Source organism: Lotus japonicus, chromosome 1 (assembly GCF_012489685.1).
Source record: "Lotus japonicus ecotype B-129 chromosome 1, LjGifu_v1.2".
NCBI classification, from domain to species: Eukaryota; Viridiplantae; Streptophyta; class Magnoliopsida; order Fabales; family Fabaceae; genus Lotus; species Lotus japonicus.
This window is the reverse complement of record NC_080041.1, coordinates 59,183,174-59,209,989: the sequence shown is the minus strand read 5'-3', so window position 1 is coordinate 59,209,989 and position 26,816 is coordinate 59,183,174. Positions and strand designations below refer to the sequence as shown.

Genomic DNA, 26,816 nt, shown 5'->3' with positions numbered 1-26,816 from the left:
TACGCCATAGATCATTGAAGCCATTAAGCTTCTGTCTACGCTTTTAGCCAGGAATCTTTGAAAAGATTTTTCATACTTAGATTCATGCTTACTATCAGAGGCATCGCAGGCAATAACTTCTTCTAACTTAGCAATTTGATTCTTAAGCACAGAGTTAGAATTCACTAAAGCATGGTTATCATTTTTCAAATCTGAAATGATTTTCTCATGTTCAGAAGGAGTCTTAGAAGCAGCAGATAAGTCCTTTTTCAACTTTTTATGCTTAGACAATAAAGAGTTATACTTATCCATGATATCAGACAAAGCATGTTTCAGTTCAGAGGTTGAGAAGGAAGCGAATACCTCATTTTCATCGTCTGAGTTAGGATCTCCTTCTGATTCTGAGTCAAAGTCAACAACATCCTTTGACTCTGCTCCTTTGTCTTTGATAATGGCCATGAGTCCTTGGACTTCACCATCAGAGTCAACATCCTCTGACTCTGATTCGTCAAAAGTCACCATCAGACTTTTCTTGGTCTTGAAGTGCTTCTTTGGCCTCTTGTCCTTTTTCAGTTTTGGACAGTCACTCTTGTAGTGCCCAGATTCTTTGCACTTAAAGCATTTGACTTCCTTAATTGAGGACTTCTTCTGGCCTGAGGATTCAGACTTTCCTTTGGCCTTTCCAAAGCCTTTGTACTTGCTCTGCCTGTGCTTCCAGATACGGTTGAGCCTTTTTGAAATCAGAGTCAACTCATCTTCATCAGAATCTTCTGATGCTTCTGCTTCAGCTTGGAGAGCTTTTGATTTCTCAGATTTAGCCTTCTCGGATTTGGATTTCAAGGCTATAGATTTCTACCTCAGATCTTGCATCTCTGAGCGCTTCAGCTCATGACATTTCAGAATGCTGATGAGTTCTTCTAAAATCATACGCTCAACATCTCTTGTAAGCTCTATTGAAGTCACTAAAGGCATCCAGCTTTCAGGAAGACTTCTGATGACCCTTATGACATGATCTTTTGTTGTGTAGCTCTTGTTGAGAGGTCGTATTCCAGCTACAAGCAACTGAAATCTGGAGAACATTTCTTCAATGGACTCGTTTGGCTCCATGATGAAGGATTCATACTTTTGAATCAAGGACAACGCCTTCGATTCCTTCACTTTCTTGTTTCTTTCATGAGACATCTTTAAGGATTCAAAGATGCCCTTAGCAAACTCACGATCTGTAATCTTCTGGTACTCTTCATAAGAGATAGCACTTAGAAGAATTGCTCTAGCTTTGTGATGTTGTGAGTAAAGCTTCTTTTGATCTGCAGTCATCTCTGACCTTGGGATCTTCTTGCCTTCTGCATCAACTGGACGCTCATAGCCATCCACAATAATATCCCAGAGATCTGCATCGAAACCCAGAAAGAAACTTTCAAGTCTATCTTTCCAATATTCGAACCTTTGACCGCCGAACATGGGAGGCTTTGCATTGTAACCATCTTTTTGCGTTTCACTGGTGGTAGCCATTATTTTTCACACCGGCCCGGATCACTGAACACTGTTAGGTGTGGTAATCAGAACTTGAGCTCTGATACCAATTGAAGGTATGAAAAACGGTAGAAAGGGGGGGGTTTGAATAACGTTTTCAGAATAAAACTTCCACCTTAAAGATTTTAACAAATCTTTCGAGAACAAAGTGCTTAAGATAAGAGATAGAAAAGAACACAAGTATTTTATCCTGGTTCACTTGATGAATCACTCAAGCTAATCCAGTCCACCCGTTAAGGTGATTTCTTCCTTCTTAGAATGAAGGCAATCCACTAATCAGGTAAATGTTACAACTGCACTTGAAACCTACAAGTGACTCACAATACACTGACTTAGCTCACACTAAGATTCACTCTCTTAGTCTTCTCTAGGATCCAATCAAACTTGATCTCCTAAAGGTAACTAAACAACTGTTTAAGAAAGAATGTTTACAAAGAATTTGCTTCTGAAAAGCTAATAGTAAACACAATAAATTCAGATGAAAGAATGCTTAGAAGATTTTTGAATATAGCTTGCGCGTGTGAGATTCTTCCAACCGCATCTTTCAATCTTCAGCCTCTATTTATACTCCAAGGATTAGGGTTTGAACGCTGCATGGGAATGCTACCGTTGGAGGGTAGTTCTGGAAATTCCAGCTTCTGCTGTGGCTGAGAATGTTAGGTAGGTCGTCAGGATAGTACATTTGCTTTTGTACTTGGATAGTGACTTTACCTTTAAACCTAGTAGACTTCTGATAAGGGGAATGCTTCATGTTGGAACTTGTGAAGCTCGTTGATCAGAGTCAGAGGGAAGCAGAGATCCTCTGACCGTTGTATCTTCTGATTCTGAACTCAGAGGGAAGTACATGGTCTTCAGAGTCATCTTGCTTCTGGACATCAGAGTTTACACTTTTCAGCTTCTGGATCTTTAGAGTCTTCTACACCATCAGACCGTCTGAACCTTCAGAGTGTCTGGGTTGTCAGAACGTCTGGATCTTCAGAACTTCAAGTGACTGAGTCCATATCAGAGCTTGTATGGCTTCAGAGTGAACATAGATGTTGCGAAAGCGTTGCTTGGGTCACTCTTTAAGCACAGTGCTTCTGATTTGTGTGAGATAAAATTGAGGTTAGAGCCTGTAAATAGCACACTCAGAAAAACACGTTAGAGTACCATAATTGTTCATACTAAAATGTTAACTTGTAATAATCAAAACATAGAGTGGTACTACTCGATCAAAACTTGATCTTACATTGGATACCTTGCAAAATGTTCAACGCCAGAATGAACATTTGCAAGCCCAGGTGGAATACTTAAATCAGATGAGGGATTTCAAACAGGGACAATGCCTTGAGGCGGAGGATGTAGTTGAATTCCAACCTTTTGTGCCTGCCGTCACAACCGTTGAAATACCCAAGCATTTACAGACAATGGCATTGGACGCCTTTTCAGGCGATTCTGATCCTATGGAGCATTTGAGGTACTTCAACACCAAAATGGTTATTGGTGGGGCGACGGATGAGGTGAAGTGCAGGTTGTTACCCTCAACATTTAAAGGGATGGCGATGCAGTGGTTTATTAGACAGCCACCTTTCTCAATTGCCAATTTCACTGATTTGTCCACTAAATTCTTAACTCAATTCTCAGCTAGCAAAACAACAAAGGCAACTATGTTTGATCTCATCAGTATACACCAACAACCAGGGGAAAAGCTTAAGACATACATGGCGCGATTCAGCAAGATGGTTGTTCAATTGGAAGAAGATAGTCTAGATGTTTGTCTGGCGTCTTTCAAAAATGGGCTCTGGGCGGGAGATTTGAATCGAGATTTAACAAGGCGCCCAGCGCGTGATATGATGCATCTCCGTGCCAGAGTTCAGGAATTTATTTTGATAGAGCAAGATGATCAAAGAAAGCAAGAAAGAGAAGATGGGAATAAAGATACCCAGCCAGGCGCGGCATCACAAGAAAAGCCTAAGGCTGGGAAAGATACAAGGTTAGCCCAGACACCACGCTTACCAAGACCTGGCCCATATCACAACAATAAACCAGGATTCCAAAGCAACATTTGGCATAGGAATACACAAGGAGTTTCCCCAAATCAGTCTGCTCAGCCAGCCACTGCGCCAAATGTGGCGCCACTCACCAAATTGAATGCACCCTTGAGAACAATGTTGAGGGTTGTGGGTCAGACGAATGTTGTGCAATATCCACCGCCACCTCAATGACCACCATCTAATGTCGATACAAACAGATGGTGCGAATTCCACAAAGCCTTAGGGCACACAACTGATAACTGTTGGACTTTGAGGCGTGAGATCGATCGGTTGATTAAGGCGGGACATTTGACAAATTTTGTCAAAGCTGCTGCCGCGCAAGAATCCACCAAGGTAACTCAGGCTGATAAAGGAAAAGGAAAGGAGGTGGTGGAAGAGTTGGGCGATCCTGTAGGCAAATGCGCGTCAATCGCGTGCGGATTTGGAGGTGGCGTGATTTCTAGTAAGGCCAGAAAGTGGTATGGGGACGCGGTAAATTCCGTGCATGAGGCATATGAGGGCGAATGTCGGTTGAATCACTCTCCAATTACATTTACTCCTCAAGATTTTGCTCTTGTAATCCCACATGACAATGATCCAATTGTGGTTACAATCAGAGTCAACAATTATAAAACAAGGAAGGTGTTTTTAGACCAAGGATCCTCGGCTGACATTATTTATGGTGACGCATTTGATCGCCTAGGTCTAAAAGAATCAGATTTGAAGTCATACAAAGGAACTATGGTGAGGTTCATAGGGGATCGTGTCAACGTACGAGGTTATGTGGAGATACCAACCGCTTTCGACGAAGGAGAATTCGTTAAGAAATTCCAAGTCAAATACTTGGTACTCGCTTGTAGGGCGAATTATAACGCACTCTTGGGGCGGGATACCCTCAACAAGTTATGTGCTGTGATTTCCACCGCCCATTTAACTATTAAGTATCCGGCTTGCAATGGGAAAATTGGGGTTATGCGCGTGGATCAAAATGCGGCAAGAGAATGTTATCTGAGAAGTGTGGCGCTCTATGGGAGAAAGGCCGCCAAGGAAAGCCATAGGATCACAGAAATTTTTCCTCAAGAGGGGTTCACTTTGGACCCAAGGGATGATGCCGACGATTTCTGCCCACAACCTTTGGAAGAAACTAAGTCAACACAAGTTAAGGACAAGATACTAAAAATCGGTAGTAGCTTGACGAAGGAACAGGAGGGGAGATTGATCGCCCTTCTGGGTGATAATCTGGATTTGTTTGCTTGGACGATCAATGATGTACCCGGGATTGATCCCAACATAATCACTCACAAGTTGGCTATACGGCCAGGAGCGAAACCCGTCATCCAGACAAGGCGAAGAATGAGCGAGGAAAAAGATAAGGCGGTACAAGTAGAAACTGAAAAACTAATGAAAGCCCAGTTTATTCGTGAGGTACAATATCCAACTTGGCTCGCCAATGTAGTAATGGTCAAAAAGGCGAATGGAAAGTGGAGAATGTGCACAGATTACACAAGCTTGAACAAGGTGTGTCCAAAAGACTCTTATCCTTTGCCTAATGTGGATAAGTTGGTAGACGGGGCTTCCGGAAATGAACTTCTGAGTCTCATGGACGCCTATTCGGGATATAATCAAATCATGATGCATCCCGCGGATGAGGAAAGCACGGCGTTCATGACAAATCAGGCCAATTACTGCTACAAAACAATGCCTTTTGGTTTGAAAAATGCAGGCGCTACTTATCAACGCCTGATGGATAAAATTTTTGCGAATCAAGTTGGAAGGAATATGGAGGTCTATGTTGATGATATGATAGTCAAGTCTACTAAATCAGGTGAGCATGGGGACGATCTCAAGGAAGCATTTTCTCAATTAAGGAAATATCGCATGAAATTAAATCCTGAGAAATGCTCTTTTGGGATCCAAGGAGGAAAATTTTAAGGGTTCATGATAGCATCACGAGGAATAGAAGTAAACCCAGACAAATGCAAGGCGATCTTGGAAATGAAAAGCCTAACAACTGTTAAGGAGGTGCAACGATTGACTGGACGATTGGCCGCGCTAGCCCGTTTCTTACCAATGGCGGGTGATAAGGCAGCTCCATTCTTCACATGCTTGAAAAAGAACTCAACATTCCAGTGGACTGAAGCATGTGAGCAAGCTTTTATTGGATTAAAAAAGCTATTAGCATCACCGCCTGTGTTATCCAAGTCCACGCCAGATGTTCCTTTAACACTCTATCTGGCGGTCACAGACAAAGTAGTCAGTACCGTATTGCTTCAAGAGGAGGGGAAAAAGTACAAAGTTATCTACTTTGTTAGCCACATCCTGCAGGGCGCGGAGCTGCGATACCAGAAAATTGAGAGGGCAGCTTTGGCGATCCTAAAAACAGCGAGACGACTTAGGCCATATTTCCAAAGTTTCCAAGTCAAAGTTAAAACTGACATTCCTCTCAGGCAAGTACTACAGAAGGCTGATTTATCAGGGCGGTTGGTCAGTTTGTCAGTAGAGTTATCTGAATATGATATACAATACGAGCCAAGATGACAAGTTACAATCCAAAGCTTGATTGATTTTGTGGCGGAATTAACACCCACCGAAGGCGAGGGAACAATAGGAGAGTGGATCTTGTATGTTGACGGATCTTCCAATGATAAGGGAAGTGGGGCAGGAATAACTATTGAAAGCCCAGACAAGATGGTCATTGAGCAATCTTTGAAATTTGAGTTTAAGGCGAGCAACAACCAATCTGAATATGAAGCACTGATAGCCGGTTTGAGACTCGCCATAGAATTGGGAGTTCAAAAATTGTTCATCAAAGGTGATTCACAACTGGTGGTTAAGCAAGTAAAGGGGGAATATCAGGTGAAGGATCCACAACTTTCCAAATACCTGGAAATTGTGCACAGGCTAATGATGGAGATAGAAAAGATCAGAATAGAACATATTCCAAGAAGCCAAAATGAAAGGGCAGATGTATTAGCGAAACTAGCTAGCACGGGGCGGTTGGGCAATTATCAAACAGTCATCCAAGAAACCCTCCCTCGCCCCAGTATTGACCTAGTGGAAATTAAAATAAAGGCGGTAAAGGCAGTAATAGAGGGCGAACCTTCGTGGATGGAACCAATCAAAAGTTTTATAAAAAATCCTCCAAAAGAAGAAAGTTTGAACACAAGAGAAAAGCGCAGGGAAGCCAGTTTCTATACAATGGTAGGCGATGAGTTGTATCGGCGGGGAATTATGTCACCATTACTCAAATGCGTGGGCATGAGTGATGCTTAGGGTATCATGGCTGACATTCATGAAGGAGTGTGCTCTAGCCACATAGGACGGCGATCCTTGGTGGTGAAAATACTGAGAGGAGGATTTTACTAGCCATCAATGAAGAAAGATTGTTTGGAGTATGTAAAAAAATGTGACAAATGCCAAGTTTTCTCTGACCTACATAAAGCCCCGCCCGAGGAATTGACGACTATGATGGCACCTTGGCCATTCGCTATGTGGGGGACTGACATTTTAGGACCATTTCCAATGGTGAAGGCACAGATGAGATATATCGTTGTGGCTGTTGATTACTTTACTAAGTGGATAGAAGCAGAGGCTTTGGCGACTATATCGGCTGCCAAAGTCAGAAATTTTTTATGGCGTCGAATAGGGGAAAATCTAATATGCACAAAAATAGCTTTGTGCAACCTTACACAACCAAACAAATTGTCTCTTCTACCCTTACTTCAAAAATTAATCCCATCTACATCATCTTCATCATCTTCAACCCAAAACAACCAACAATTAGAACCAGAAACTAAGTATCAGAGTGGAACCAAACATGAAAATGGTTTGTCATTTATCCTAGAAACATAAATCTTAGTTATTCATCAAATCTTCCCGTGGAAGAGAATCAAAAGTTGCAGAGCTTGACTCTTTCTCATCTATTCATCCAAACAAGGCCTAAAATAAACACCAATGAACAAATCAGTTTCTGCAAACAAGCAAAACAAGGTTTCTACGGGTTACGCCCACTTCCCCAACTCCAATTTTGGCAAAGATCGCACAGAGCCTGCAGATCTGGAGGATACCCAAGATACCAGATCCAACACAAGCAACCCCAACACCCCAACCTTTTGACCCAATCAGACACGGAATGAAAGATGCGAACAAGAAAGAGGGAGATAGATCCATTGAAGCTGGGTTTTGTAGAGGAAGCAAGTCTGATAAAGCTTCTTCAGTTGAAACAGAGGAGCAGAACGAAGAGAACGATACCCATCTCTTTTCTTCTGCAAATTTTTACCCATGTTGCTTAAAGTTTCCATCTTTAACAACTTTTCCTCACCAACAAAGTTTTTTTTTTTGAGACCCAGAAAGGAAAACAGAGAGATTGTGGAGTGGTTCGGGTGGAGGTTTGGGTGGGTTTCGGGTGGTTGGGGTTGCTGTTGGGGTGGGTTTCTTGGTTAAGTGGGTGCCATGGAATTTTCTATGATGGTTGTGGCGGTGGGGGAGGGAGGAGGTGGGGGCTCTGTGGGTGTGGGGGGTGGTGGTGTTTGGTGGGGATGGGTGAGGTTGAAAATGAAATCTGGATTTGAGTGAGATGAATCTGGGTTGATTTGGGTTGAAGATGATGGGAAGGATGAGGATGGAATTAATTTTTGAAGTAAGGGTAGAAGGGACAATTTGTTAGGTTGTGCAAGGTTACACAAAAAAATCTTTTCCCATATTAGATGCGCCCATCGAATAGTATGTAGATTCGGCGTCCCTATGGCCTTGGTAATGGATAATGGGACTCAGTTCACTAGTAACTTAACAAGAGAATTTTGTGCTGACTTGGGAATTGAAATGCGGTTCGCTTCAGTAGAGCACCCTCAAACAAATGGGCAGGCGGAATCAGCCAACAAGGTCATTCTGAAAGGTTTGAAGAAGAAGTTGGATGAGGCGAAGGGTCTCTGGGCGGAAGAGTTACCGGGCGTTCTATGGGCATACAACACGACAGAATAGACAAGTACAAAAGAAACGCCATATCGTTTAACTTATGTAACAGATGCCATGCTCCCAGTGGAAATCGAGAACCAAAGTTGGTGAGTGGCTAGATTTAATGAGGCTGACAATGGAGAAAGATTGATAGCAAACCTAATCATGTTGCCTGAAGAGCAAAGGGAAGCGCACTTGAGAAACGAGGCTGGAAAAGTGAAGATCGCCAGAAAGTTTGCAACAAAGGTGGTGTCAAGAACAATGAGGGCGGGAGATCTAGTGCTTTGAAAGAAAACAATACCTGACAAGCATAACAAACTCTTGCCCAATTGGGATGGACCTTATAGGGTGATTGGCGATGTTGGGAACGGAGCTTATAAGCTGGAACAACTGAATGGAAAGAGGGTTCCACGAACGTGGAACGCCTCGCATCTAAAACAATATTTTAGTTAAGGGAAAGAACAAAAATGAAAAAAGTCGTACTCTTTTTTCCTTCATGTAAGGTTTTTAATGAGGCGGCAGATGTAAATGAAGGGCGATAGTTCCCATGTTTTGAAAATCAATGAAAAATTATTCTAAGTGATTGTTGTTTATTATTAGCTCACAAACAAAAGAATGCATGCGGCGTGAATCGTATCAAGGTACAAGCTACCGCGAGTGAGACTTTCGGAATAAGAAAGCATCGCCACTGAGTATAAAAAAAAAGCCTTGGCAATTCTAGTGGCCACTAGAAACCAAGCCTCGTCGAGAAATCGGCTAAGGTACACACACCTAAACATCGAAAATGCTCAGTAGATAACAACAACAAAGAACAACAACATAATTGAACTGAAATGAACTTCATTAAAAGGGGACAGAGCCCATTACAAACAGACCATTAAAGCGGGCATCGCCCGATGACAAAATAACAAAAAGAAAAACATTAACTATGCAAGATCTTCATTATTGGGGATGGTGTCCCGATTCATTGTGGCACCAGAACCCTTTTCATTGTTACCCTGGCCTTGACCACCATCATTGTCGCCATCATTGTCGCCAAGACCTTGACCACCATCCTCGCCCTGGTCACCATCATTGTCGCCATTCTCTTCTTCTTCCTCCGATTGACTCTCAGAGTCGAATTTAGGAAGAAGGTCAAGGTCGACATCATCATCGCCAACCATGTAACACCCCGATTTCGGTGGCGTCACTTTAGTAACCAGAAAGAAAATAAAGCGGAAAAACGTGAATATTTTTTTTTCGATTTGTTTTAAAAAAAATAAAATAAATAACATGACTTGTCGAAATAAAGACTCAATCCAATCGCGATTAACAACGACTAATATACGATATAAGTACAGTCCTCGTTGTAACTAAAAACATCGTCACGAGTGTCCTCAAGTGACGGAAAGTAACACCAAGTAACTGAAAGTAATGCCCGCAGGCAAATAAGTGCGACCCATAGTTAAAGTCATAAGTTTTATAAATACAGTCCTCCAAGAAAGTAAGTCAGCCCAAAACGGCCTCCAAAAGACTTCCTACGTCCGACAACTCCCTGTGACTCTCATGGAAGGGAATCACACAAAAAGCTAATAGTCGGGAACCTACCCTAGCCCAAAATAAGAAATGACCATCAGAGCTATAACACTAACACCCAACCTTAGTAGGCTCTAAACACCCATACCCTATACTTCCATCATCGACCCTCATCCGGTCATGCATTCAGTCCGAGTCCACGTCGAAGGCTCAGTAGTAGTCATTTCGCTCCGGTCCTCCCCGAATGACGAAGCATCACGAAACAGCTGTTGAGCGTCTGGCAGCAGGTCGACCGCCCAAACACAAACATACACACAAAGCCAAGGCGCGGGGGTCAACTCCTAGAATATAATAGATAATACAAACAACATGTGAAGAATAAGGGGGTATATATATATGTTGTATATATACATATAACTTATGTATTGCCTACCCTAAGGTATATACATAACATATTTATCAACATCAAATCATCAAGATATATAACGATGTTTATCAACATCAAATCACAAATGACAATTGGATCTTCAACACATCAACAAATATAGTTAGGTGCATGGCGTGCCAATGCAATGTCATGCTCAAAAGATGATCCGGATAAAATGTCACCATCTCGATGGATGGGACAAGCCAAGCATCTAGCTCCGCTAAAGCACCTCGCTTTTATGAAGCAGCACGCTCCTGTGAAGCAGCACGCTCCTGTGAAGTCCGATCTGAGATCGTCCTTCGGAAAGCAGCACACTTTCCAAGAAATGTATGCATGGATGCAATATGGTTAGCCAAACAAAGAAACGTCCTCACCAAGGTATGCGGGTCTAGCTAGAGTACATTGTCTCTACAATACCCTAAAGTAAGCAAAGGAGTGCTAGTCGCACTTGGTAACTTTCCTAGTCACTTTGGCTCACCGCCTCGATGACCAACCAAACTGCTCAACGAGCAAAAGAATGCATCTGGCACTCAGTGACTTTTCAAGTTACTTTGGCTCACCAGCTCGATGGCCAAATGAGTTGTTCAACGAACAAGGGGAATGCTGCTCGCACTCAGTGACTTTTCAATTTACTCAAGCTCATCAGCTCGATGGCCGAAAGGCTGCTCAATGAGCAAAGATGGTGCACTCGCACTTGGGGACTTTCCAATCCTCCCTGGCTCATCCTTTGGATGGCTAGATAAACCGCTAAAGAATCAAAAGGTGTTATCGCACTCAAGGTTTTCCTCACACTTAGATTGTCGACCCTTCCCGTTTTCCAAACCATTTTCACATCCTAAGTCTTTTCCAAGAGGTTATCATCATTATTTAAAAGTGTTCTATCTTTGATTAGTGTATTATGAATTTCATTTACAAATCAAGTTCTGGTTTCGTTTATTTCAAAACTCTATAAGTCGAAATATCCCAATAAACCCAAATAATTCCCGAGAAGGTCTCGATCCTAAAATGGCAATGGCTTAGACCTCAGGTTAGAGCCTGCCTAACATTTCCCAAATCTCGTCATTAGCAATGCATAACATCACGTTTTCCCACACTCCGAAATCATATAATCATGTACTATCTCATATGCAAGACATCGTAAACTCAATAGAAATAATGGCATATAGCTCAGTTCAATATTCAAACATAACAACAGTCAAATCATAAACACATATATCAACACATCCTATGATTAACCATATAGCACATAGCATGTGAATCAATCAACAACAATCAAAACGATAAGTAAATCCCAATTGACAATGTCAGCCGAAGCCTCAGAAAACGGAGACACACGTCTCAATTAGTTTACTCGGCCGAAGCCTCCAGAAAACATTTCCCAGTCAATCAACAATCAAGTGCATAAACAATAAATCAAGTCGAATTAATCGACGCCTAAAACATTAGCTAGCAAGGTAAGTTGCCCTCACCTGTAGCTCCTACAGCGTGATCCTGCAGCTCCTACAGCGTGATCCTGCAGCGTTCCTTTACAATCTCCTCCTTCCGCTCCTTGGGATTCCTCAAACGAACCTTAGAGCGAAAACCACAGAATTCAATCACAATCAGTCAGAAACTCAGCAGACAATAGTTACTAAAGTTACACGAAGCATCATAAACTCCGAAGTACGATAATCTAACGCGATAAGACGAGTTTTCAAAAAGAGAAATTCCCCCCCCCATTGAGGGTGCTCTAGGCCACACACACTAATTATGTGCGTCGCTTTTTCTTCGATCAAACTTGGTTCCTAGGTTATCATTAGTCGTAACTAAGGCGAATTAAAGCTCGGAAAAATTATCAGACCGAAAACTGACGCAGGGGTATTTTGGTCAGTGTTTTTAGCTCGGAATTTCAAAATTGGAATTTCGAAAACCAAATTAGATGGGGACGTCACCAACGACGTTTATGACAACTAATCCTACTGGCGCTAAGCTCAGTAGAGAGTTTTAAGTCTAAAGGACGAAGCTTTGGTCAAAAATGGGTTTTTTTAAGCAGAATTGAAACTCGGCGGCAATTCGGCGAGATTCGGCAAAATGTAATCCGCTAAACATGCTCTTGGGCACACAGGGAATAAGTTTAGACAGAGAAATCGAGTTATTTGGACAGTTTTACAAAAAGCTCAAAACTTTGAGCACAGAAAGACATAGAGAAAAGCGACAAAATTGACGATCAGAAGTAAGGAATAGCATCTATACCTCGAGGTCTACGCGTAGCAACGAGCGGTGCAACGATCAGGCAAGAATCGGCGAAAATCTCTCCTCCCTTTCTCTCCTCCAAGCTCGCGGCCAACCATGGGGTTATGGGTTTGGATTTTTGTTTTCTCACCTATTTATAGGTGAGAGAAAATGCGGGAAAATGAAAAGTTTGTGATTCCGATTTTTTCTGTGCATTCCTCTGTGAATTCTAAGATAGGTTCTGGCGACAGAATTCCAGAACTCGAAACAAGTTTCTTGGAATTTAAGCAAACGATCCAAAGTCGGTGTAAATCGATTTTACCCGAAAAACTACTTTTTGCAGTTGATGTCGGATGAGAAAACTTCTTTCTGAAGAAAGATTAGAAACCTCGAAATAAATAGGTGTACGCATGTGGAATCTTTGTTTGAAGCTCCGAATAGAAAAAGTCTTCATCGACCGTTTATTTTAAGTTTCTTGAGCTATCAGGGATTTAGTTTCGGCAAACCTCCGAGAATTGGAATCGGACGTTCGTATATCTCAGGGTTTCGTATCGAAACGCTTGTCATGGAAAGGATTAAGAGAAATTCTAACATTCCTCTGAAGATTTTTGGAATTAGTTTCTATCGTGTCCTTAAGTGCAAATTAGTCGTTTACTAACGCTCTTGTCCTAGGTATAAGCGAATACTACTTGAGCTATAACTTATATCGATTCTAATATTATCCTTAACCTTTTCCTGAACTATCACCTTCATAAATTTATTCCATTTGATGAACTCTTGTTCAGTTTTCTTCCTTCACGTTACATCGAACTTAATCGTGAGTAGGAATTTTACCAATTTATTCTAAGCTTAAAAACTTGGGTCTCACAAACCACTTGGCCATCTTTAATCTCTTTCAGAAAACCAATTCGAGAAAGGTCAAAGTTAGGGTCCACAATGCGGATCTGCTCCTTAGCCTTGACAAAACCTTCAGCGAATTGATTTGATGCACGCCCAAGAATGGAGGCTTTGAGGCGGTCATACTTCCTCACCATCTTTTGACACTTCTTCTGAGCAGCGGTGTGTTTGGCATCAATGGTGTCCTTCAGAGACTTAGATTTTTGAAGCATTAGTTCAGCGGTGGCCAAATCCTCAGTCAGTTTGGCGCACTTCTCTTCAGACGCTATCAAAAGCTTTTTGACGGCATCAGCATCATTCTTCGCCCGCTCATGACCAGCCTTCCATTCAGTAACTTTCTTCTCAAGGCGGTGCTTGGCAGAATGCATGTCCTTCGCATACTGCACCAAGCCCGCCACGTTGCTAGCTGCGGAAAGGGCATGATGAATGGCCATTGAGGCAATGTTGGGGGCACCCCGACCATCAACATCCTTCTGAAGGCGGTTGTCAAAAGTTTGGTTCATAAAAGCAAGGCTGTCAAAATTGGGGTCAGACAGACTCAGCAAAGTAGGGGCAGCATCGCCTTCAGTAGCGGCGCTTGAGCAGGAGTGAGTCAGAGGAGTTCCTGGGCGGACAACCGCAGAACATGAATCCTTATGGGGAGGCGGGAGGTTTTCGTTTCCTTTCTTTTTCACAGTTGATTTGAGTCTCAAGCTAAGATCGGTCTTATTCAATGTCGCCTGGTGCATAGCCTTATCACCAGAGCTCTTGTCAGAGGCGCCTGAAGTTCTCTGGCGCTTAGGATCTTTGGTAGCACCCAAGTCAGAAGTACATTCTTGTTTTCTTTTATTCTCCACCTCTGCAGCTTTCTTCTTAGCAGCTTCGGCCGCCTGGGCGAGATATTCCTTCATCTGCACTGGGCCAGCGTTAACTTACCTTTTCCCATAGTGGCTGCATAAGAGAAAGAAGAGTTAAGTAAAAAATCGGGATAAGACAATAGGAGAGAGATACGAACGAAGATCTTTGACTTACTAAAGAACTGATTCAAGGTGCCCGTTTTGGACGCCTCAACCAAGTCTTGACCGGAGATAACAGGCAATGTTTGAAGATAGGCAGCCACGCCCCGCTCGGAGTAATCTAAGGCCTCAAGGGAAACAGTAATATTCCGGCGAGGGTTTTTGGTCCCATAAAACGGAAAGAGAGGAGAATTATTGGAATCTCGGAAGAGGTTATTTATTCCCGGCGACTTAACAACTTTAAATAATTTGTTGTGCCACACTTTATGATGACTCTTTAAGGCGACAAAGCGACTCATTTTCTTACGCGCCAAAAGGGGAACCCATTTGACTCAAGTAGGCTTTCTAGTAATAGAGGTATAAAAAAGGAAGAACAAGGGATACGTTGGAGTGAAACTCAGGTGTTCACACAGAATTTCAAAACAACGAATGAAACCCCAAGCATTAGGCTGAAGTTGACAAGGAGCCACGTTCAAAAAAGTAAGAACGTGACAAATAAAAGGAGAAAAAGGAAGTTTAATATTTAATTGAGTGAAAAAGTAACCGTACACAAAAAAGAAGTCAGGCGAGCCATCCGACGTTTCTTTTCGCAAAGTAACGCAGTCATCATCGCCACATGGAAGAACGTTCAACAACAAGTCGTCATTACAAGAGGTGGCGGGATTTATTTTTGTAAATCCTTGGGTCGTTATTCGATGGGAGTTGATACTTTCCATACTACCCCAAACGGAGCGTAACAAACATTTATCTTCTATCAGATGAAGATTTGTTCACCACTCAGGTTAGGAAATACCTTCTTGGTAAGAAGGGGCGGAGGTGGCAGAATCAGCGGGACTGGATTCATCCCTAACAGAAGGAGAATCAGAAAGAACGACAACAGATGACAAAGATTCCTCATCTGCTGAAGGGGAAGACATTTCTAAAGAAGAGGCACTAGTGCTATTCATAGAAATACTGGGAAATTGCATGAGATAAAGAAAAAGAAGAATGAAAGAAGATGAACAGATAGAACAATTTGAGAAAGAAAGTAACAAAACCAGAAAAGCATGCGAAAGACTCACCGGAGGAAGGATCGTAAGAGGAGGAGGTGAAAACGTTGGAAAAAGGGAAGCACCGCGCAATGACGACTGCCGGAACAAGGCAAGGTTTGCTGAAATGTGAAAAAAGAGAAAGTGGGAAAGCTTTTTAGAAGAGTAAAAATGAAGAAGTAAAAAAAAGGGATTTTATAGGAAAGAAAGAAGGAGAGAGAATGAGTGGGAAACTAGGGCGAAACGACGTGAGAAGAGAGAGAAAGAAATTTGAAAAAAATTGAAAAGATTTTTGAAAAGTCAGAGAAGATGAAAAGGTGTCACTCGATCCTAGGGTTTCACCGAGCGAAAACTCCTCGAGACGCACAAACAAAGATTGCATTCATTGCAAATGATGACGAATCCCGGGAAAAGAGGATTGCATGTGTCAGTGAAAAAGATTTGATTGACGTTTGAGAAAAACCTGAACAAAAGTGAAAAATGGCGATGCACAAACAAACATGAAAAGATGGAGACATATCGGCAAACATGGGAAAAACAACTAAGAGACAATTTTGACTTAAGATTTTTTGAGCCACATGATTTGGGGGCTTGTGGACCATACTCGCCGGAACAGCAAGGCGGCGATTATTGAAGATCATCCATCCTAACACAATAAAGACATCTTGATTCAATGCGCTTGAGTCAAAATGTCTTGGGGGCTTGTGGACCGGGCGGGACATAAGGCACCCGTATCTCGCCAAGAGCATCCATGGAGCAAGACAATGATGGCTGAAGATCCATGAACAGAGTGAAGTGGCGATACTCGAGTATTCACCGCCCATACGATGGACCCTCACCGCCAGCTGGAAGATTCTCTTGGACTTGTCTTATTCACCTAGGGATTTAGGCCCTGCTTGTCAGGCCCAAATATAGGAATAATCCATGTAATGACCACATCCTCTATAAAAGGGGAGGTCATCACCTTGTACCAACCAACTTTATGATAATTAATGAGAATATTCCTTCTTATCACATCTTTGCTATTTTAGTGCTCTGCTAGGGTTAGCTTTTTGTACCTTTTTCACTAAGCTTACCTTAGAACGCAACAATAGCAATATGTCTAGCATGAATCGTGACATGTTGAATTTGGCGTTAATGCTCTAGAGCTTTATATTGTTACTAGTTTCGTGTGTGGTTATTTATTATAATTGTTTTTTATGACAATCATTTCCTTTGTGTTTTATATTAAAAATATTGTTGCATGTTTCAATCTATATATATATGTAAAGGAGACTTGAGGTTTTTGCACTCCTTTACATTAAATGCATTAAATAGTGAAACATTGCCTTTGTATTAATACTTTTAATAATAAAATTAAAAACTATGTAAAATTTCTTTAGTCACACATTTCCTTTATATTAATACCTTTAATAATAAAATTAAAAACTAAAAAAAAATATGTGTGGATGCTTGATTTCCCTTAAGCAATGTCTTAGGTTTGAGTTTTATGGATGAAAAAACCTCACTGAGAGATTTAACTTTACCATGATGTGAAAATTCTCGGCTCGAGCAGGATTGCCTATATAGGAGGATACCTCTGAAGGAGGATAGATGTAAGCGCAAAAAAATAGAGTTGAAAATTATTTGTTTGTGGTAGAAGTTTAACATGAGTTAATATAATGATTTAAAAATATTTTTTTACATAAAAAAAGTAAAAAATATATTAGTCATTATGTATTTTAATTTTTTAATTTAATTAACGTAAAAAAATTAATTAAATACATTTAGAAGTAAAAATGTCCTACATTTGTATTAAAATACATGCAGCAATAGTAAAGATTTTAAGTACTTTTTTATAATTTGGTTTTTATTTTCTGGGTTTTGAAGAAGAGTGATAAAAATGTGGAAAGAAGAGATGAAGATGAATTTTTTTTTGAGTTTTCTAATATTTTTATTAATTTTTTTCCAAGAAACCTACAAGTTTCTGGACGGAATTGGATGGAAGACCAAAGTTGCTAACGGAGAATAAGTTGGCGTACTAACTTAAAATGCAATTAAATTTTGTTAGGGATCAAAATTGTGGGAAATGTAAAAGTGAGGGACCAAATAGACAATTAGACCTAATAAAATTAAAAATAAAAAAATATTCTATTGTCAAAATTTAATCATCTACCTACATTAATTAATAATATTTATAAACTTGGAAATTGACTAAAATTTTGCATTAGTGAAGAATATCAAGAATTAAAATTAATTTAGAACAAAATAATATTACCAAAATAAATAATTTAGATAAAATCGTTTCAATTTAAAAATGACACTATGATGCATTTACTATTAACTACAATGTATGTTGTCTTATTTGAAAAAACAATCTCCATATAATTTTTTTGATCTTATTATATATTAGTAAAAACGATTTTGAGGAAGCTTAATAGAGAAAAAAAATTATGACCAAAGTTGAATAAATTAAGTTATATCATATTATAGTTGTAAAAGTTAAAATTACTTTATTGTTCTCGGTTTTGACAATAATAAATTATTTTTGGAAATTGTGGTTGATCCTCCAAAAATATGACTTTCTCGAAAATATGTTCATACAAGTTATTTGATGGTTTTAAAAACTTATTGCTTATTTAATTTTTTACAAATTGACTGAGTTATTTTTCATATTATTAAATAAAAAAAATCATTAAAATTTTAAAATTATTCAATGTTAATTAATAAATATTAATATTTTGAATAGTATTAATTATTTATACATAGAGAACTCTAATAATATTTACTAAAATGATTTTTTTTTGAAATTATGGAAATGTCTAAACACAATTATTATATTTTTTATATTAAAAATATTTTAATATTTATGTATTAATTTAAACTATAATCAATTTTATATAATGTTAAATATGTTGTAAATAAACCAGTACAACGTGTTATTTCTATTTTAAATAAACCCGTGCGTTACACGGGTATTATATCTAGTTAAGAATTAAAGTAAAGAAACTTAATGTGTTGTCATTTCTTATTAATTAATTGTAGTTCTATTTTATAATTTTTCTTACTTATTCTCATAATGTTTTATGACACACTAATACACATTAGGTGACAATACCCAAATATTCAAATGAGTTATGATGATAAGTGATATTTCCTCCGACTATATGTCTAAAACATCCTTCGACGCTCCTGATTTTAACATGTTGCCATTGTTGTATTGTGGAGTATTAATTAATATTAACTTTTTCACTTTCAATCAAGAAAACTCCATAAGGTGAGGGGTTGGATCCTTACTTTTAGTACACAAGTAACATCAAAAGGTGGTATTTGAATCCCGTACAAAATCTTTCTCTCCAACAACTATCGTGCAAGATCTAAGCCATTAATTTTTATATCTAATGGTTGAGAAAAAAATGATAATTTAACCGATTCAATATTTAATTGATTTACACAAGTCACTGCTGCAGAGGTTGCACAAGCCATAGGCGATCCAATCCGAGAAGGAATGGGGTTGTGAGGCAGGGACAAGCTATTAATGAGAAATTAATGGCCAGTTAATTCTCATGATTTTCCATTTCTTATGCCCATGATTTTCGTCGGGTTTTCAAAAATCAAATCAATTGTGGCAATTTGTTTGTTCTTCGATTATGGGGTTTTCCCTTCATTGTCCAGATTTAGTGAAATATCTGGGACATGGAGGTCATGTAGGCTTCGATGGTTTTGAGGTTGTTGGGACCTTTGGTTTGGACTTTTCTTTAACGGAGATCTTTTGGTGCAACCTGACTTTCATAGTTACTTTGGGGTGCTGACGAGGGCTAGAAGGGATTTTCTTTTAGGGAAAATTTTGGGGGTTATCTTACATTGTCGTGATGAAGTTTCTATTAAAAGGCTTGGGGAGCATATGATTTTTATATCTAATGATTGTGAAAAAAAATGATAACTGAGTTGGTTCAATATGTAATTAATTTACACAAGTAATTGCTTCTGCAGAGATCGGAGGTGACCCAATCCCAGAAGGTGTGGGGTTTTGTGGTAAGGACAAGGTCTTAATAAGTAATCAATGACCAATTAATTCTCATGGGGAATTTGAGAGTCATATTTATGGTTTTAGCGGTTTTTCTGTTTCTGCTACCCACGATTTTCGGCTTGTTTATTGGGTTTTAGAAAATAGTTTAATGGATATGCACTGTCAGTGTAAAATTATTTTACTAGTTTTACACTGACATCCAATCAATGTTTGCCACGTAGGAGAGAGAGTTACATTCATTTTTAATTTTAATTAAAATAAAATCATACTTGCTTATTTGGCGGAATTCAATTGGATGTCAGTTTAAAACTATTTTACACTGACAGTGCATATCCATTAAATTCTTTAGAAAATCAAATCATTTGAGACAATTTGTTTGTTCTTTGTTTATGGGGCTTTCCACTTTTTTACTGGACTTAGTGAGATTTCTGCGACGTTGAGTTTATGTGGGCTGTTGGGCCCTCTGGTTTGGACCTTGCTTTAATGGGGACCTCTTGGTGCAACCTAATTTTCATAGCTACCTTTGGGTGTTGGCAAGGGCTAAGAGGGATTTTCTTTTAGGAAAAAGTTTGAGGGTTGTCTTACATTGTCCTAATGAAGTTTCCATTTAACGAGCTTGGTTTTTGTGAGTGTTTTTAGGGATTTTCATAGCTACCTCTTGTGAGTGTTGTTAGGTTTTATTTTTGTGTTTTAGATTTTTTTTTAAGGTTCGCTTTTTGGAAGCACCTATTTAGCTTGTCGGGTGCCTCCTTTATTTGTATTTTTTCTCTTTAGGCATTTGTTCTCAAGTTTTCATATTTATATCAAGTTTTGCTTTCGAAAAAAATAACGCTCTCACATACCCTCATCTCTCTCTCTCTCTCTCTCTCTCTCTCTCTCACACACACACACACACACACACGTCACATTCATCACTTAACTCTCTTATGTACGTTCTCTCTCATTAATATTTGAGTGTCTTACCAACCAAGAGGTCTCTACCAATCATTATTCTACTCATATATAGAGAGTTGGGATCAATTAATCACACCAAGGTGTGAAACTTTTAAATGAAACCAAATCATGTCCCTTGATTCTACTTTAATGTTAAGGGCATGATTTGTTTCATTTAAATCTCGATAAATTTGTGATGGATTCCCATTGGGCCCAATTTCAAAATTCTACCAAAAAAATCTCTTAAAAATTCACATTAATTTAAATCTCTTAAAAATTCACATTAATATAAATGTTTCTCGAATTTGGATTTATTGTAGTAGAATATTTATCTAATTTCAACTGCAAGTTATTGCTTCATAAACATTAGAGCTGTCAATATGGGTTACAACCCACGAGTCAGCTCAACGGATTGGCTAAACGAGCTGAGTTGGGTTGGTTAAATTTTAGCTTGAAAAGAACTTGGGTTAGTGCAACTAGCTCGTTTCACCCATGGGTTAGGCGGGTCAAGCGAGCCAACTCGCAGAATTATTTTTCATTAAAAAAATAATTTTATTTGATCTTAATTCAATGTTAGTTTTATGGATTATTTTTAGATAGAGAGATAAAAATTCTTATTTCTCTAAATTAAGACGAATTTTGTGTTTTTTTCTTTCTATTATTTATCTTATTTCAAAAGTGGCAGTAAAATAATTGTGTTGATAAATACTGTAAATTAAATTCTTTTACTATATTTCAAATGTGACAAACTTATACAAGAAGTAACAAAAAAAATAATTGCGTTGATAAATCTTTTGCTTATGAGTAAATATCAATTTCTGTAAGTATTTTTTTAAATTAGTTTTTATATCATTTTAGACATTTTCTAATCCAATCTCCATTTTACAAATCTTTTATATTTATTTCACTCAATCTGTGAGTCAACCCGCCAAACCGCAAACTCGTAGCGAGCCTAATTGGTTTCATATTTTTATCAACTCGTCAAAATTTCGGATTGACGTAACCTAACCCATGATGGGCTTGCCCGTATTGACGGCTCTAGTTTGAAGGCTGAAAAGACGGGCCTGGTGGGCCGAGATGTGGTTATGCGAAGAACACGATGATAGCTAGATTGATATGTCGTAGCCTCAGAAACAGAGAGGAAAACCAGAGAGGAAAATGGCTTCTCTGCGTGTTGTGTTTCGTCACATACACATAAACATGAACCACTGCTACTCCACTTCACCACGACCCATGGGTGGTTTACTCCTCCACCGTCGCGACACGTGGCGGCGGCGCTGCAACAGTGTTAAACCCCGTGCATGTTCAGACAATCATCACCGCAGTTACAGAGTAGTGCTGAACAAAGATGAACGGTTAGGAGAGCGTGTTGGTCACAACAACACTACCGAGCTCGGAAACTCGACGACGACCATTGCGGCCATCGTAACATCCTTGGGGGGCCCACCCGCCGCCGTCGGAATAGTTCGCCTCTCGGGTCCTCACGCGGTGTCCATAGCGGGTCGAGTGTTCAGACCCGGCCGGAGCACGTGGCGGCCCACCAGCCATGTGGTGGAGTACGGCGTGGTCTTCGACTCCGACGGGAACGTCATCGACGAGGTTAGTACCCGAAACGACGGCGTCGTTTCACTGTTTGTGATAATGTTGTGGTGGAAATTTCAAAATTGGGGTTTTCTCTTGTTGTTGTTGATAGGTTTTGGCGGTGCCGATGCTAGCACCGAGGTCGTACACTCGGGAGGACGTGGTTGAGCTTCAATGTCACGGGAGTGAAGTGTGTCTCCGTCGCGTGCTCAGAACTTGTTTGGAAGCTGGAGCAACACTAGCTCAACCAGGTCTGTGCTGTGTCTAAACCTAATTTTTTTGCTCCCTCGAGACGAAGTTTTGATTAAGCTTATAATAACAACTTATTGTTCGATTTTTTTTGTTTTTGGTTCATTAAATCTTGTCAAATAAGCTTGTTGGATAATGGCGAGTTGTTAGAAGTCCCACATTGGCTAGAGATATGATATAGATAATCTTTATAAAGGGTCGAGCAACCCTCAACTCTAGAGCTAGCTTATGAGTTGAGTTAGGCGTTTGGAATTCTAATACAAGTGTTTCATTGAAAGCTTTTATCTTAGTAGATTACGCATTAAATGTTCACAACAAATGTAGTATTTGTACGAATTGATGGATATTTATGTAGAATGAAGTGCATTCGGTTGGTGATTCTTGTATTCTCATTTCAGGTGAGTTTACTCTGCGTGCTTTTCTTAATGGGCGGTTGGATCTATCCCAAGCTGAAAATGTTGCGAAACTTATCGCAGCCAAATCCGTGGCTGCTGCAGATGCTGCGCTGGCGGGAATCCAGGCATGTCTAGCTCGACTCTGTTTTTCGTTCTGTGTTGCAGCATCATGTGCTTGTGCTTAGTTCATTGGTTGCATATGTGGGGGGTTAAATGTTTTGTTACTTTTGAGTTTTGACAGCTGGATAAGTGATACTGAAAAACCGTTATCTTTTGGGACAGGGTGGTTTCTCTTCTCTTGTCAGATCGTTGAGAATTCAGTGCATTGAGTTGCTCACTGAGATTGAAGCTCGTTTGGATTTTGACGATGAGATGCCGCCTCTAAATTTGAATCAGATTATGGAAAAAATACATAATATGTCCCGAGATGTTGAGAATGCATTGGAAACAGCAAATTATGACAAGCTTCTGCAATCTGGATTACAGGTATGATCTGGAAGATGGCTTTCAACTTTGTAACAAGTGCTTATTTTTATGAAGTGTCATTGCACTCCAATAGGTATAAAACTTAGCTGTTGTTATACGTGGGTCTATTTTTACGTGAATTTCGTGATTTCAATTGTTGGCTTTCCTAGTATTAATCTTATTGTAAAACTTTTGCAGATAGCAATTGTTGGCCGTCCAAATGTGGGCAAGTCAAGCCTTCTTAATGCTTGGAGCAAAGTATGTCAAAATATGTTACTTATTTAATAATTTCGAATGATATTTATTTAATTATTGAATGTTGTTTTGATATTAGCCATGGTATTAGCAAGTGAAACCATTTAATCTTCAATTATTTTGTACTTAATTGACTTCTGAAGTCCTTAATTAAAGGAGTGGAATTGGAGGTGTGTTTTGGGACAGGGGAGTTCATAGTTTAGTATCATCTCAGCATGTTTAACTTTTTGATTGTTTAACTTATTGAGCACGGTCTTGTAGCATGCAGAGTGAGAGGGCAATAGTCACCGAAATTGCTGGAACCACTCGTGATGTGATTGAAGCAAGTATTAGCGTTAATGGGATTCCTATAACCCTTCTTGATACTGCAGGCATCAGGGACACTGATGACATTGTTGAAAAGATTGGTGAGGCTTTCTTTTTCCTTCTTTAAGATCAAGATGAGGATAATTTTTTTATTGCACGATCTTTCACTTATCTGTACTGTGTGCTATGGCTGTTCAGTGTTTTGTGTGATCTTACAATGTCTGCCATTGGAATAAAATAAATTCTTCATGATTTAGTCTTTCTATAATGTCTTCAACTTGTTTGAATGCTCGTTTATTAAAGTTAATGAATTAGCACCAACCGCAGAATAATTTTTTATAAACTTCTTAATAATTCTCACTTCTTTGTAAGGGAACACCCAGAAAATCAAGTAAAAGTCTGTTAGATACTGGGTTAGAGATTTTGTTTGATTTTACCCGGCAATATTTTAGATGCATTGTGTTGCATGGATGTCAATTTTTTTGCTACACTAACCATATTGCTCCACATGTACTGAGATTTATATTTCTACTCTCTTAATAGGTGTAGAACGATCTGAAGCAGTTGCTAGAGGTGCTGATTTAATTATCATGACTGTGAGTGCTGTTGAAGGGTGGACAGCTGAAGACACCAAACTTCTTGAAAGGATTCAGTCTACTAAGGTTTTACCACACGATCCCCTTTCTCCCTATTCTCCTTCTCTTATTAATGAGATTTCATATTATTTTGATATAGATAGAAATATATATCCTTTTTATTTGATGGAGAAAGATTTGACATTTGAGAGGAATTTTTAGATATTGCTATTGAGTAGGCAGAATAGAACTGGCTAGGTGACCCCAGTTATATCTTTCACTATTTCAGTATTTCTTAATATATATTATCTGATGATAAATTGGCACGCAAACACCTGGCTGCCTTGTAAACTTTGCCATCCTATTGTTACTTCAACAAGAACAGAATTCTTTTCTTGCTAGGTGGGGTTAGCTACATGGATCAAACAAAGCCAAATCCTCAAATATTCCATTTAGATCCTACAGTTACCCCCGTGAAAAAAGACATCATCAAGGAAAAGGCCCTAAAACATTATAAATATGATATTGCTCTGGATATCTTTCTTTTGATATGAACCTAGTACCTGGTATTATTTGCAATCTTTATATAATCTTTCTATAACAGGAATCAACTGGATCTTCCACCCCCGCAATCCTTGTTGTCAACAAGATAGATTGTAAACCTTGTGCTGAGACTGAATGGGACAAAGGGTGTCATGGTCACAATTTTTTCAGTAAAAGTGTGTTTACATGTGCTGTAACTGGTCAAGGATTACAAGACTTAGAGAGCACAGTTTTAGAGATGGTGGGTCTGGATGTAGTTCCTGCTGGAGGTCGCCGATGGACTGTCAATCAGGTAATCTTTTATGTTGGCTTTCTATCTTTCTCATGAAGTTTTAGCTCCAATGGGAAGGAATCAATAAGCTGCTTGAACTATGTATCGAAAGTAAAATTAAACTAGAGGTGAAAGTCAAGATTTATGCATTGTAAAAGTGAAAATGGGTGATGGAAAATAACAATATAGTGGGATGCTAAGTACGACTCCATTTGCACTTAAATCAAAAGTTATGATCTTTTACTGCATGTGGTTTTTTTAGGCACAATTTGTTTTAACTTTCAGCTTATGAGTGTTTTTTTCAATCTAGATAGTGTTTGTTCCTATCTAGATAGGTGCTTGTGGAAAAGTTTGCTGAGGAAGTATTTTAAAAGTGTATCTTAACTTGTATAAAAAATTGGTTCCTAACATTTTTTTCCCTTTTCTTATAAATGCTAGTTTAGAAGATTATCCAAACTGACTCTTAGTTAATATAACAATGATTCAGAGACAATGTGAACAACTTGTTCGGACCAAGGAAGCACTTTCAAGGTTACAATCATCAATAAGGGAGGAACTACCTCTGGATTTTTGGACAATTGATTTGAAGGATGCTGCAATGTCCCTTGGACAGATAAATGGAGAAGATATATCAGAAGAGGTGTTATCAAATATATTTGGCAAGTTCTGTATTGGTAAATAAATAGATACAAGGTATGTGCTTGGTGATATTAAGCATGATTTTCAGCATATTTTATCTTCATCCTTTCAATTGTATATGGGACGCTAGATTTCATCTAGGTTAAGCACGCCTCATGAATTCATTCTTTAAACACCATGGTGTTCGATAGTGTGTTTAGTTTCGCAATTTGCATCGAGTTTATAGTATGTTTATTCAATGTCTGAGACTTAAGCTAAGACTTGTTGGTTTTCACTAGAAATAATTCTAGAATATTTCACCGTAGAACCAAACATGATCAATTTATTACCAAACATGATCGAACCAAACTCTTCCAAACTCGCCAATCTGCCTTAACCTGTGAAATGGGTCGGGATGAATTGGCCAGATGTGATTGATTTATATTGTTATCTATTTTTATATATTTTAGGATAAATTTTATATCAAATATCATTTTTATCAAGTTCTCTTATCATATAATGTCATTTGTGTAATGTTTTAAGTTTCACAATTTTTTTTGGCTTAAATACTCTAAGGGTCCCTGAAATTGTGCCCCGTACGAAAATAAGTCCCTGAAATTTTTTTTTCCGATTCCAGATCCCTGAAATTGTTTTTTTAATCAGAATAAGTCCCTGCTCGTGGTTTAAGCCTATCTGGCATATTTTTTGCTGACTCAATATTTACACGTGGCTTTTTCTTTTATTTTTAAATACACATGGGATAAAAAAACTATTAAATTTAAATATAAAAAATTATTTACCTAATTAACCTAAATCTAATTAAACCCACTAATCATAAATCCCTAAATTCCCAATTCTAATATAATCAGAACTCAACCTAAGAGAAGGAAAGGAAAGTCGAAGAAGGAGAAAGAGAAGCAGAGGTAGAAGGTGAAGGAAGGGAGCTTCAGGTTTGAGAACCCCTAGCTTCTTCGCGACGGCGGCCGCCAATATGTGCGGTGGTGGCTCGGTGGTGCCACTGGCCCTTTGTCTCCTGTCTCAATCTCTTCTACTTCGCCTCTTTCGT

At 39.1% G+C, this 26,816-nt stretch overlaps 2 protein-coding genes across 2 annotated transcripts; both read left to right on the top strand.

The window, feature by feature from the left end:
• The first annotated feature begins 6,212 nt into the window (after positions 1-6,212).
• On the top strand, positions 6,213-6,797 carry LOC130740203 (uncharacterized). The gene has a single exon (XM_057592723.1). It carries the CDS (start codon positions 6,213-6,215, stop codon positions 6,795-6,797), a length of 585 nt encoding a protein of 194 aa, XP_057448706.1.
• A 14,785-nt stretch (positions 6,798-21,582) lies between these two features.
• LOC130733748 (uncharacterized) lies at positions 21,583-25,944 on the top strand. The gene is made up of 9 exons (XM_057586010.1): positions 21,583-22,091; positions 22,186-22,324; positions 22,721-22,842; positions 23,000-23,203; positions 23,381-23,440; positions 23,706-23,844; positions 24,287-24,405; positions 24,923-25,153; positions 25,620-25,944. The coding sequence occupies exons 1-9, from the start codon at positions 21,651-21,653 to the stop codon at positions 25,812-25,814; spliced, it is 1,650 nt and encodes a 549-aa protein (XP_057441993.1). The 5' UTR covers positions 21,583-21,650; the 3' UTR covers positions 25,815-25,944.
• Positions 25,945-26,816: the final 872 nt, after the last annotated feature.

What these genes read in the sequence shown, in the direction of transcription:
- LOC130740203 (XM_057592723.1), top strand. Translation starts at nt 6,213, where the DNA reads ATGGTCATTGAGCAATCTTTGAAATTTGAGTTTAAGGCGAGCAACAAC.
- LOC130733748 (XM_057586010.1), top strand. Translation starts at nt 21,651, where the DNA reads ATGGCTTCTCTGCGTGTTGTGTTTCGTCACATACACATAAACATGAAC. An exon ending in CTGCGCTGGCGGGAATCCAG is followed by an intron (nt 22,843 to 22,999) that starts GCATGTCTAGCT and finishes CTTTTGGGACAG; the next exon opens with GGTGGTTTCTCTTCTCTTGT. An exon ending in TGACATTGTTGAAAAGATTG is followed by an intron (nt 23,845 to 24,286) that starts GTGAGGCTTTCT and finishes CTCTCTTAATAG; the next exon opens with GTGTAGAACGATCTGAAGCA.